General features: G+C 38.6%; 1 protein-coding gene across 2 annotated transcripts in view; it reads left to right on the top strand.

The window, feature by feature from the left end:
* Positions 1 to 12,496, top strand: part of dennd1b (DENN/MADD domain containing 1B) — a 107,285-nt gene that overhangs the window by 78,251 nt on the left and 16,538 nt on the right. For both annotated transcript variants that reach the window (XM_083558155.1, XM_083558154.1), the window contains exons 13-14: positions 5,471 to 5,596; positions 7,875 to 7,976. In XM_083558155.1, the coding sequence (XP_083414281.1) occupies positions 5,471 to 5,596; positions 7,875 to 7,976 (228 nt within the window). The remainder of the gene's footprint in view (positions 1 to 5,470; positions 5,597 to 7,874; positions 7,977 to 12,496) is intronic.

Below are 12,496 nucleotides of genomic sequence, written 5' to 3' on the forward strand. Positions count from 1 at the left end.
TCTCGCTCACATTGTCTCCGCTTGGAGTTGGTCTCTCAGCGTCCAAAGGGGTGTCCTGACTGGAGTAAAATGGGCCGCGTGTGTGCGCGTGTGCCTGCTCGCTTCTTCATCTTCCTGCACATCAAAAGAAAGAAGCAGATTTTCATAACTATTCCTTTTTCTTTGTAGTTTTCTTAATTGCATCCCCACGGCTTTCTACTCATGGCCAGAATCCCTTTGCAGGAAGGGGAGGGAAAAAAAAAGAAAAAAAAAAACACCTTCCACTCAACCACTCCACCACTGACTTTATTAAAAAATAATAACGCTAAAGAAATATACATACATCCTGCACTTTCGATTAAACCCTCTGTGTTTTAATGAGACTGTAGATGAGATGTACAATTAAAATCCGCACAAATCCATGCGGCTAATATCGGGATATGTAATTCACTGTAAAATTGTATTTAACACACACACATGCACGCGTGCGCGTTTTTTGTGTGTGTGTGTGTGTGTGTGTGTGTTTTTTATCTTGAGTCGGTAACTGCTGTGACCTTGTGTTTTTTCTTTCTTTTTCTGTTTTTTTTTATTTTTTATATCGATTCCTTGAACCGCACTGATTGGAAAAAAGGAAAGTGGGAAAAGCTTTTTCTTTTTTTTCCCTTTTTTTTTCTTTTCTCTCAACCAATACATTTCTTGGATATAGTGGAAGTCAAGTCTAGAAACGATGACAGGAACAAATTTAAAAACGATGCACTGAATTTATTGCTATTTATTTGTTTGTTTGCTTAGTTAATTTTCACACGTATTTATTTCTATTAGCTTTTGTAGTAGATTTTATTAATATACGTCATTACATACTGCTTATTTTCTCTGCTTTTTATTTTTTTATACTTTATTTGTATGTATTTATTTATTTAGACCCCCTTGATATTATAGTTTCATTTATTTTTTTTATAGTGAAATATGAGTGGAAAAATAATATAAAAAATAAAACTCAATTTAAAAAATTTCCTCAAAACCATTTTCTCCTCCTTTAAAAAAAAAAAAAAAATGAAAATTGAATCAAAACAAATAAACAAACCAAAAAATGACTGTCTTTCTCGGTTCTAATTGAAGTTTGGTAACAGCGCATCGTTTGTTTCTTGGACAAAACGGACGTCATTTTTAGAAAAGATTGTTTATTTTTTTGCTTTTTTAGTTTTGAACACTATTTTCATTATTATTCTTTTTTTTTTTTTAAATGTTATCCCTTAATATGTAAGTTATAATTTTTTTTTTTTAATGCAAAAAAAAAAAAAAAAAAAAAAGAGTATTTGGAGTTTGGTACCAGTGCAGCGTTTGTTTGTTTAAGCCCAGGAATGATGGCAGGAAATGATATGCCAAAAGAATGCACTGAATTTATTGCTTTTATTAATTTGTTTGTTTATGTACATTTGCGTCTGCTAAATGCCGCAAAATGTACATTTATATTAGCCGAGAATAGCTGAGTCTGTACGACATTGCGTCCTGGTCGTTTTCTTGGCTTTTTTGTTTTTCATACTTTATTAATTGGTTTGTTTGTTTGTTTGTTTTTGGTGTAAAATCCTACTATAGTTCTAGGTTTTTTTGTTTCTTTTTATGGCAAAATCTGACTAAATCAGCTGAATTGATGAAGCTTAATAAAAAAAAAAAAAAAAAAGTTCAGTTCTTAAAAACGAACAAAAAAAAACAAAACTTAATGACAACACCACAGATTTTTGCTTTGCGGTGCAAATATTTACGAACGATTTCAAGTTTATTTATTTATTTTACACATTAATTCATCAGTGGCCCTCCAGACTATATAGAGGACATTCCCTATACAGGACAGAGGACAATCCGGTGTCCGCTGTATTATGAAGGCATGCATCCATGCCCAGTTCAATTGAATCGATTCAACTGTCATGAGTGTAAACAGCTCGCTCCTGAAGTCGTGTGTGTGTGTGTGTGTGTGTGTGTGTGTGTGTGTGTGTGTGTGTGTGTGTGTGTGTGTGTGTGTGTGTGTGTGTGTGTGTGTGTGTAAAAGCAGCCCATGATTGAGAAAGGGCTTGTGGCATGATCGTTTGGAGAGGGGAGGAAGAAAAAAAAAAAAAAACAAGAGACAGTGATGCACCTGCTAATTATCATCTCCAGCTGGCGAGTTAAATGGAGATCTGTTTTCGCGGGCCACCTCTGACCCCGTGCTCTTTACTCGGCGCACTTCAAACCCTGTCGGGGAGTCGGCGCTGTAGAGTTTAATGAGACGCCATGTTTGCAGCACTTTCATCCCGAACTCTCCCGCCTTGATGCGAATTGAAAAGATCACAGCTACGGGGAAAAAGACCTATACCGGAAAGGCCTCTCTGCATAGATTATGAATATCATAACTCGTGTCTCGTTCCCTCCCCTTCTCTCGCTATTGCGCTTTCCCTTTCTCTCTCTCTCTCTCTCGCTCTCTCTCTCGCTCTCTCTCTCGCTCTCTCTCTCGCTCTGTACCCACCCCCCCTACAATACCAGTGCTTATAATTGGACCCAATGGGGAACTCTGCCTTTGATCACATCATAGGCTCCGAGACTTTACACTAAAAAATGTCACTCCCAAATAGGTTGATCACCTGTAGAGCTAAGCTTCCTTCTGATGCCCCCCCCCCCAACCCCCCTCCCGCTCATATCTCGTTAGCGATACTCAAAGTATAATAGTTAATTAGGCTGACAGATCCGTCGCTGAGATCGCAGGCTTGATGAGTTGTTTGCAACGATCCAAAATCCTATCATCGATCTGAGGCTTGCCATTACGGGCAAACGCACGGTACTGGCAAATAAATAAATAAGCAATTACGCAAACAAACAAATAAATAAACAGCAAAAAACTAACGATATAAACTCCATTCAGATGTATGTATGTGGACAGATGGGATTTTTATTATTATTTTGAAGCATATAATATTCCTGTGAACTGGAGTGATAAAGTGGGAAAAAGAGAAGTGAAAAAAAGGGCTGAAATTAATTATTTCAGTAATTTTTTTCCCCCCATCTTTCAACCAATACATTGTTTGTTTGTTTTTTTTGTTTGTTTGTTTGTTCAGTTAAAAAATGTTTTTATTAATTTATTTATTAATTTATTTATTTATATCAATCTTCATATATAGTCGATTTGCATACTGGTAATTTTGTAAATGTTTTTTTTTTTTTGCAATACTTTACATGTATTTATTTATTTATTTTAGTTTATATTTATGAATCCCCTCATACTACAGGTGCATTTTATTTATTTTTTTTAATGGCAAAATATATGAGTAAAGAAAGTCTATTAAAAAAATACTATGCTACGCTCTCTCTGTGTGTGTGTGTGTGATTCGAGAACAACACCTTAACCACTTAGCTACTATAGTATGACTATAAGATATAAGATTTTCACCCATATGGGTGAAAAGGTCAAGTGTCCTAATACTTTTGTCCATATAGTGTATGGTTGCATAGTCGATGTTTAGACAGTAATGACAAAGTAAATCGTGCTGGAAATTCCGAAACTTGTCCTATAGGCTCGTGCAGATCCGTGACGGCAGCTCAGGGAAGGCTGTGGGATCAGGGAATAATTGAGCACCGCGCTCTGTGAATGTCCTTTAAATGTACAAATCGCAGGACTGAACTTGCTTTTGTTGCACCGTTTCCGTTACGCGTCCTGAATATTCAACCGACGCTGCACGGCCCCGTTTGGTATTCGTTTGAAAGCCTCTTTGCCCGAGTTTCTAGTTCTTGGTGATAAAGCGAGTCAAAGTGAACATCGAAGTGAACCATAGTCTCGACTAAACCCGGCATGTTGTGTTAAATCTGGATTCATCAGTTCCAGTTTAGTTCCCATTTGCTGTTATAATAACCTCCACTCTTCTGGGAAGATGATTTGCTTTTGGGGAGTGGGGATCCCATATGGGACGAGGCTGGAATTTGAACTCATAACATTCTATCCAAAAGACCCCAATCGATTAACCACTAAAATACCACACCCCCTTTATGATACATATGGCATGAGTCTGGGATTTAAACTCAACCCATTGACCCAAAGACCACTAAGCTAGCACTCCCCCTTTATGACTAGAAGATATAATATTCCATATGGAATGAGTTTAGGATTTGACCTCATATCCCTATGATTTAAAGACCAATGCCTCAACCACTAAGATGCCACTCCCATATGGGATGAGGCTGGGATTTGAACTCATAACCCTTTGATCCAAAGACGTCGTTTGCAACGATCCAAAATCCTGAGGCTTGCCATTACAGTTAAACGCACGGTACTGGCAAATAAATAAATAAGCAATTACACAAACAAACAAATAAACAGTAAAAAAAAAAAAAAAAAAAACGATATGAAATCCATTCAGATGTATGTATTTGGACAGGTGCTTTTTTATTATTATTATTATTTTTTTATTTAATTTTTATTAATTTTTTTAATGGCAAAACTTGAGTGGAATTTAAACTCATTCCCCTTTGACCCAAAGACCAATACCTTAACCACTGAGTTACCACTTCCCCTTTATGACTATAAGATCTGATTCCATATGGGATGAGGTGAGGATTTGATCTCATAACCCTATGACTTTAAGACCTTAACCTTTAATTCATGCCTCAACCACTTAGCTACCACTCCCCCTTTATGACTATAAGATATAAGATACCATATGGGATGAGGTTAGGATTTGATCTCATAACCCTTTGATCCAAAGACATGCCTAAACCACTAAGCTACCACTCCTATATGGGATAAGGCTGAGATTTAAACTCATAACCCTTTGATCCAAAGACCAATGCCTTAATCACTACCACGCCGCCTTTATGACTATGAGATATAAGAACCCGTATGGGATGAGGCTTGGATTTCAAATCAGAACATGTTATTTGGGATTTGAACTTATAAATTCATTATAGAGTCACATGTCCTATGCTTTCTTCTAAAGTCTTTTGCTAAGACAAGCTGTATCAACACCTGTATGAACATCAACACCTCAGATTCAGTGTACCCCGGTGTAGCGTCAAACATGATCAAATATCATTGAGGTCAGCGGGGAATGTCCAGACCGGGAGGAAGGCTACAGCGACTACTCCTTACGATCACAACAAGCCCGACCTCGGAGCAAGACCAGGGCGGCAGCAGTGGGCTCAGGATCTTCTTATGCATTATGTCGTTGCCTCTTTTTTTTCTTTTTTTTTCTCCTCCTCCTGACACCCTGCCTTTAACTCAATTAACAGAGCAGCAGGTGCTCTTGGCAGCACAACAGATAAGCTGCAAGGGAAGTGAAGAGGCTCATCTCGTTTTTTTTTTTTTTCTTTCCCCCCCCCCCTTTCTTTTATTCTTTATCGTGTCTAGGGGGGTCACCTGCAAATATGACACTTCACACTCTGAATGGTTTTGCTTCTTCCTCCATGATTACAGAGGTGCTATTTTAACACCCTTCTCTCCCCCCTCTCTTCACCCCCTCTCCCCATTCAGGTCTCGAGTCTGAAGAGCAAGCTGAAGAAGCAGTCGACTGCCACGGGCAGCGGAGTGGCTCGGGCCTTCCTGCGCTCTCAGGCTGCGCTGTTCGGCTCCTATCGGGACGCTCTGAGATACAAACCCGTAAGCGTCTTCCTTCATACGCTTTCGGGGTCGAAATTTAGGATTTTTTTTAATTTGTGTAATTTGGGGAAGCAGATCTGCCTACACTTTTTCCTCAGTTGCTTCGGAGCATTTTTTCGAAATCCGTAGTATTTGTGTTAATAAAGAGGTCGTCGCCATGGGAATAACAAATGCTTTCGTCAACAAACAAGTAGTCAAAATATTTAGTGTTGTTAGTCGTTTTTGTTTTGTTTTTTGTTTGCTTTTGCGCGTTTCAGATCAGAAATAAAATTTGCGAAACTACTTGTTCAACCTTTACATCATGTCGCTTTTTAAACAAGCTGTCAAAATGCTTGAATAATCTTACCCCCCCCCCTCCCCCCCCGATTAAATGATCATAATCTGTCAGGCTTACATGCGTCTGATTTATTTACTTATTTACATTTTTCTGTAAATGTGACCGTCTTGAATAGATGAATCGCGCCGATGAATCAGGGTTCCGGATTCACGGCATTTTTACGGCAATTCTGATTTAATGAGATTAACCTTTGACCCATTTTGGTGAACTAGTTGGTCGGTCATCGGTCGGTCTGACGCCGCAAAGCGCCGCTTCACTAGCGATGTACCAGCTTCATCTGCGCAATTGATCAAGAAATCCTCGGAAATTTCAGCCTGACGGATCAAGACAAGTGGTTTTAACTATTTTGCGATTGATGCCGAGACGTTTCAGGGGGGAATTCGGCCGAGAACCGGTATAATGTATTTCTATCGACACGACAAACAATTGATAACGTCGGAAACGGCAGACGTTTGCACCCAATCAGTGAAACGGACGTAGCAAAAGCATTCGCAATTTATTCAAAGCAACGAGTGACCACATGACGTGTCGGTTGAACAAGTCGTTTTAAGAATTTCGTTTCTGATCGGAGAACCGCGTCAAAACAACTGGCTTTTAAGCACAGCGGCCTTGTTATGATGCCCTGTTTCGTCGCTTTAAAACCCCCCCCACACAGGCCCGAGCTCAGAGCTAAGGGCCCTCGGCTGCGGTAGACTTTCAGTGTTTCCGTTTAAAGGCAACCCGAGCACCACGCCATCTATAAGCAAAGACGGGGTTGAAGGAGGGGGGGGGGGGGTTTGCGTTAAGGTGGGCCTGTCTGTTTTGGTGAAATGTCAGAAGTTGAAAAGGCAGAACAGCCTCTTTGAAGGCTTCTTTCAGCTCGGGTGGAGTATTGTTCTCAGGCCCTTCTCAACTCCTCCAATAGGGTTTTTTTTTTTTTTTTTGGTGGTTGACTCGAGCTCAGCCAAAGACCGAAAACAAAATATGCTCCCTGTTTGTCAAATACGACTCTCTTTGTTGGAGACATAATTGATGTTGTAACGCCGCTGTGTACACAAACGTTTTTTTTTTTTTTACAAAGACGTGCCTTAAAAATAAATATATATATATATATATATATATATATATATATATATATATATATATATATATATATATATATATATATATATATATATATATATAAAAAAAATAGAAATTCTTTAAAGTGCCGTCTCGGCAACAGGGACATTAAATCTTTATATTGTGATTGCTTTTGTTTTCGGATTCCTTTTTTCCTTTGCCTTTTCTGTTCTTTGCTTTTATGCTCACCTATAAAACCACATCTTGATCCGAAACCCGGTTTTATTCGCACAAAATAATATTCCTAGAAAACATTTCGAGTCATTTGTTTGCATATATAATAGCAATAAGCCTGCATTGGAGTTCATGTAGATTCTTTCTGAATCTTTTTTATATATTTTTATCATATTTTGAGAATCCTCCTGGAAAATCCTCAATATTATGAGATTCAATACATTTTTTTTTTCTTTTCTACTTGTTCCTCAGTTATACTACTTTATGAGTTATTTTGGGAAAAAAACATAAATAAATATATGTAATGTTTCTGCGGGGTCCTCGGTGCGCAGATCTAAAGCGCGTCCCCCGTTCGCAGCGAGCCGTTTGAATAAATTATATAGTTCAGCTTTATGAAGCCCATATGCCTTCACGCTGGCAGCTTTTACTGCACGCTGAGGTCGAACTGAGCTGTAAATGAAACAAAAAACAATAATGAGCTCCTGAGCTTGAGGTGGTAAATCACGGTGTATATACACACACACACACACACACACACACACACACACAGACACTATGAAGCATACAATTTCTTTGCTTGGTCCAAACACATCCTTATTTTAAAAACAAAGTCTGTGAAATATTCCTATAGACGATCCATAATTGTATTTTTTTTTTTCTTTTCAGGGAGAGCCAATCACCTTCTGCGATGAGAGCTTCGTGGCACACCGTTCCACCTCCATGAAGACTTTCCTTGAGATGGCTGTGAACTTGCAACTCTTCAAGCAGGTATGACGTGAGCATCGAACAAACGTTTTGGGCTCCTCAACAGCTTTAGTATCGACTCTCCTACAGCGGAGAGATTTTGGTCCGGGTTCTGGTAGACGTTTACACATAGTTCAAGGTTTTTCATTAGTCAATGCCATCATATGTGCAGACATACAGAGGAATCGATACACCGGTTCTCTTCTCTTTCATCAAGCGTTTCCAATATCAGTGCCAATATCAATATATGCAATATCAGTATCAATAATCTACGATAAGATCGTAATTGTTGGTTACATCAAGTCTAAAAGAAAATTTAAAAGAGGAACTAAATCTAAATTTTAGGCTTTAAAAAGTAGTCTAGGTCTTAAATCATTTTAAATGGGGATCAATTATGAAATGCTGTCGCAGCACTTTTTTTTTATCTTTTGATTTATAATTTTTTTTATTTGTTATTTTTTTAAAGAATGTTTTTGTTTCTGTGGGTTCTTTCTTTCACCCATCCAAATATATTTCCCCTGTATTGTGCGACTACAAACGAGACCAACGTGCAACAGCTTTCTGTTTTAGGCACGAAGCTCTCTCGGATTGTACCACAGGTGTAAAACGGATTCTATTTTTTTTTTACAGCTTTTGGGAAGTGCAAGTTTAGAAAAGAAGGAATTTATGACTCGGTTAATTCTAACAACGTATTTGTGTGTTTTCTCGATGCCGTGAGATATAGTTCTTAAATTCCAGTGTTAATGGTCTTAAAAAGGTCTTTAAAAAATTTCTTAAATTTGACAATAAATAAATAAATTAATCATTTCATAATCAATATCACAGCAATTTTTTTTCATAAAAAGAAAAAAAAGAAATCTGCATATCGATTTTACGAGACTTTCACCGTTTTGTGTCTCTGAGCTACGACGTGATGGCGTTTCATTCCTGAATGAATGAATGAATCGTTTGTTGAAATGATTCGGTTGAATCGCAGTGACGCAGTGAATATTCAATGTTTAATGTTTAAAATATACCAAACATCATTTATTTTTGCCTCTTTTTACTGCAGGTTAAAGCATCCCATGTCTCTGTGAGCTGCATTAAACATTTTGTAAATACATCCACTTCAGATGCAGCTTCGGTTTTTTCCTCAGCTTCACAAAGATGAATTTTGTCAATGCTGATTTCATTTATAGCCAAAAAGACTTATTATTCAAATTGAGTGATTATATGTAAGAATTTGACTCAAAAGATGATTTGGGAAAATGTATTACTTTAATTAAGGTCCCAAATTCCCATCGAAATCTATTTAAATGTATTGGAAAAGATTCGTCTGTGTCACTGCTGTGAACTGACCACCACACAGATTGTCAAAGATGTCAGCTGTCCATGGTAGTTTAAAAAAAAAAAAAATGACAATAAAAAATAGCGAGATATCATATTTGGTCAATATCGCACACCCCTAGTCAACGCTGCTTCCTCATAACTGACCGGTGGTTCGAAGACATCGAAACGTCCGCTTTTTTCCTCCTTATCTCATTCCCTGTTCCGCCAACTAACGACATCGACGATGAGAAAAGGAGCGTCGGCTATTTGCCAAGAGAAAGCCAGGGAAGCCTGTCATCCATGACCTGCTTTCTGTCGGTGACCCTCCACACTCCTCTTCCGAATGTTTTCTCTCTCTCTCACACACACACACACACACACACACACACACACACACACACACACACACACACACACACACACCATCCGCTGTTTCTTGTTTGCACTGCCTGCTAGAACGTGTACTGCACTCCTACACACTCAATACACACACAGCTCTAGTTTCCACAACTAGCCCCATTTCCTGTCTTTCTCTCTCTCTATGGTCTATAACATTTATTACCGATGCTTCCCTGATCGCAGCCACTGCACAAAATATTATTTCACTATTCGCTGCCAAAACTATAACGATTGCACCGTAACGACTCGTCTTTGCCAGACACACGTCTCGGCTTTAACGTGATCCAGCAGCAAGATTTTAGGCATCTATTTTCATTTGTGTTGACTCGTGAGGTGAAAAGAGGCAGAAGCCAACATGAGCACTAGACACATAAGTGGATTAAACGCTGATGCTTTTGTGCGTTGTGGATGGGGTACAGAGTAGAGGTCGCATTGTAGATTTTAGCGGTAGCTAAGTTGGATCGTACTTGCTGACGACCGATTAATCAACCGTGGATACTGGATTTAAAAAACGACAAAAAAAACCATAATTCACGTAAAATAGTACTGGGAAAAAAGGATAGGATCTACTGAATCATGAAAATGTGTAATATGAATATATTAATTCTATTAGAAATATTGAGGAAAATTAGACATTTCAACTAAAACAAAAAAATATACATTCCAAATAAATAAAAATAGTTCCAAAATGAATGTTAAAAAACGACCCTTCATATAAACAGCGCGTGGCATTAGTGATACGCCTCTAGAGGCCGCTCTCGTACTGTATAAAGCAACCCGGAAAAACTATCTGTATGGATTTTCGCTGATAGTTCCAGTCATCAACTATCGATGATTTAGTTGACCTCTAATACAGAGTGGTAATATATTATTTTTCCTTGTGTTAAAGAGTGTGCGAAATAGAATGAATGGGGCGGGAAAAAAAACCTGCCTGTCAAGTGAAACTGACGATGCCGTTTCATCTTTTTAAAGTCAATAAACGTTCGTAAAAAGATTTTTTTTATAACATTTTACAGCCACGTTGTGCGTACCATCACATAAAGAAAATGTGGGAAGAAATGTATATTTAACATGGATCAATAATCCTGAGAAAAAAAAAAAAGACAAATAATTAACTGTAGAAAGGCCACACTTTAGACAGCATTTTCCACGTCAGCAGATCAAATAAAATTGACTAAATTGGTGCAAAATCGATGCATTGAAAAAAAGTCTTAAAAAAAAAAAACAGCCATTATTGTCTGAATAGCTGGCAACAAAAGTGAGTGCACCCCAAGTGATAACAGCTGTACGTGGTGTCTTTTTTTTTTTTTATCGCGTTCATATGCTTTGAGTCCAATTCTCTCATACTGATCACTGGACCACTGTTCAACATGGCACTTCATGGCAAAGAGAGAGAAACGATTTGAGAATTAGAATTGTATCTCCACAAAGATGTGCACCGTTAGGGGGTGTACTGTTGAAATGAAAAGCTCTACCCGAGTTTCATTCAGAACAACAAACAGTAAATTTAACGAATAGGTTATTTATCGACTTAATTACATTCAAAGTGTTTTGCCGACTCTACGCCGGAAGTCTCCCGCGCAGCAATGCTTCCCTCCCCGACGCCGCGTCGGAAAAAAGCAGGAGGGTGCGTGTCCGTAAGGAATTCGACTCCGGCCCACAGAAAAACGAGGGAGTATACGGTTTGAGACGTTCCAGATCGACCACTTATCGGTCACTCAGCGCCGACTCCGAAAGCGTTTTCCACAGTGTCATAACCGGGTTGTCACGTCGCAGTCTTTCTCTATATACAGCAGTCTTCCTTTTTATGGAATTATGCTGATTTCTTTTTCTTTTATATATTTAGTGTTTCTTAGGTTAATGCCATGCACAGTAAATGGCTGGGGTTGGACGGATTTCTCAACATGCCATTCCAGTCCCTATTGGCTTTTACAATCATTTAATATGTGCTGCATGAACACAATCAACAAGGATCACTATATTGCAACCCTGCACCTTGGACTTGATTCAGGAAAAATGATCATTGCGGTGCCTCACTCTACATGCCCTTCACAAACTGTATAGTTAATGTTTTTATCTTTTATTATACGATCCTGATTTTGATAATAGGCTCCGATCTTGTCGATATTTGTGGTCATTCTTCACGGTCATATGTACATGGACCTGGCTCGGTTCACAGCGTCTTTCTGGCCTTGTTTCTGGTCTCCTAATCCTAATAAAATTCCTCCTTCCGCACCCAAAGACATCCTATACAATTGTGTGCCTCTCAACCTTGTGGTAACAGTTCGTCAGCCACACATGGCTGGAAAAAGTCTGGCGTCCCAATACTTTAGTCCGTATAGCCTATTTGAACTTGACAGCATAATCCATCTATAAAAGTGCAGCAAGTCAAATGCTATTAATTGTAACGAATAAATCTAACCGAGTGTTTCTTTGGATTGCAGGATTTACATGACTGCTTCATTGCTTGCATAAATGCTGCTTTGAATAAATCTGTTCATGTCCTGTTTGAAAAATAAAATAAAAGAGGCCCAGTGTCAGTATTGTAAATTTTTTATTTTTTATTTTTTGGGCCGGGGGGGGGGGGGTTCTCTTCCCCCCACGGTCTAAGCCCATCGCTGTTGTGCTTCTAACGGGCCAAATTTATTGGTTGCTGTTTTACGACCTCTTTGTGACAAGTTTCAGGAAGTTCCATTTCCCCTCAGAAAAAGCATTGCACACACACTACAAGCCTGCCTGCCATGCTAATCCTCCCATCTGATCCAAATTACACGAACACTGTTTAGCCAATATATCCGGAAGTCTCTCTCTCTCTCTCTCTCTCTCTCTCTCTCTCT

The sequence above is a fragment of the Silurus aristotelis genome, assembly GCF_946808225.1.
Source record: "Silurus aristotelis genome assembly, chromosome: 13".
Lineage (NCBI taxonomy): Eukaryota > Metazoa > Chordata > Actinopteri > Siluriformes > Siluridae > Silurus > Silurus aristotelis.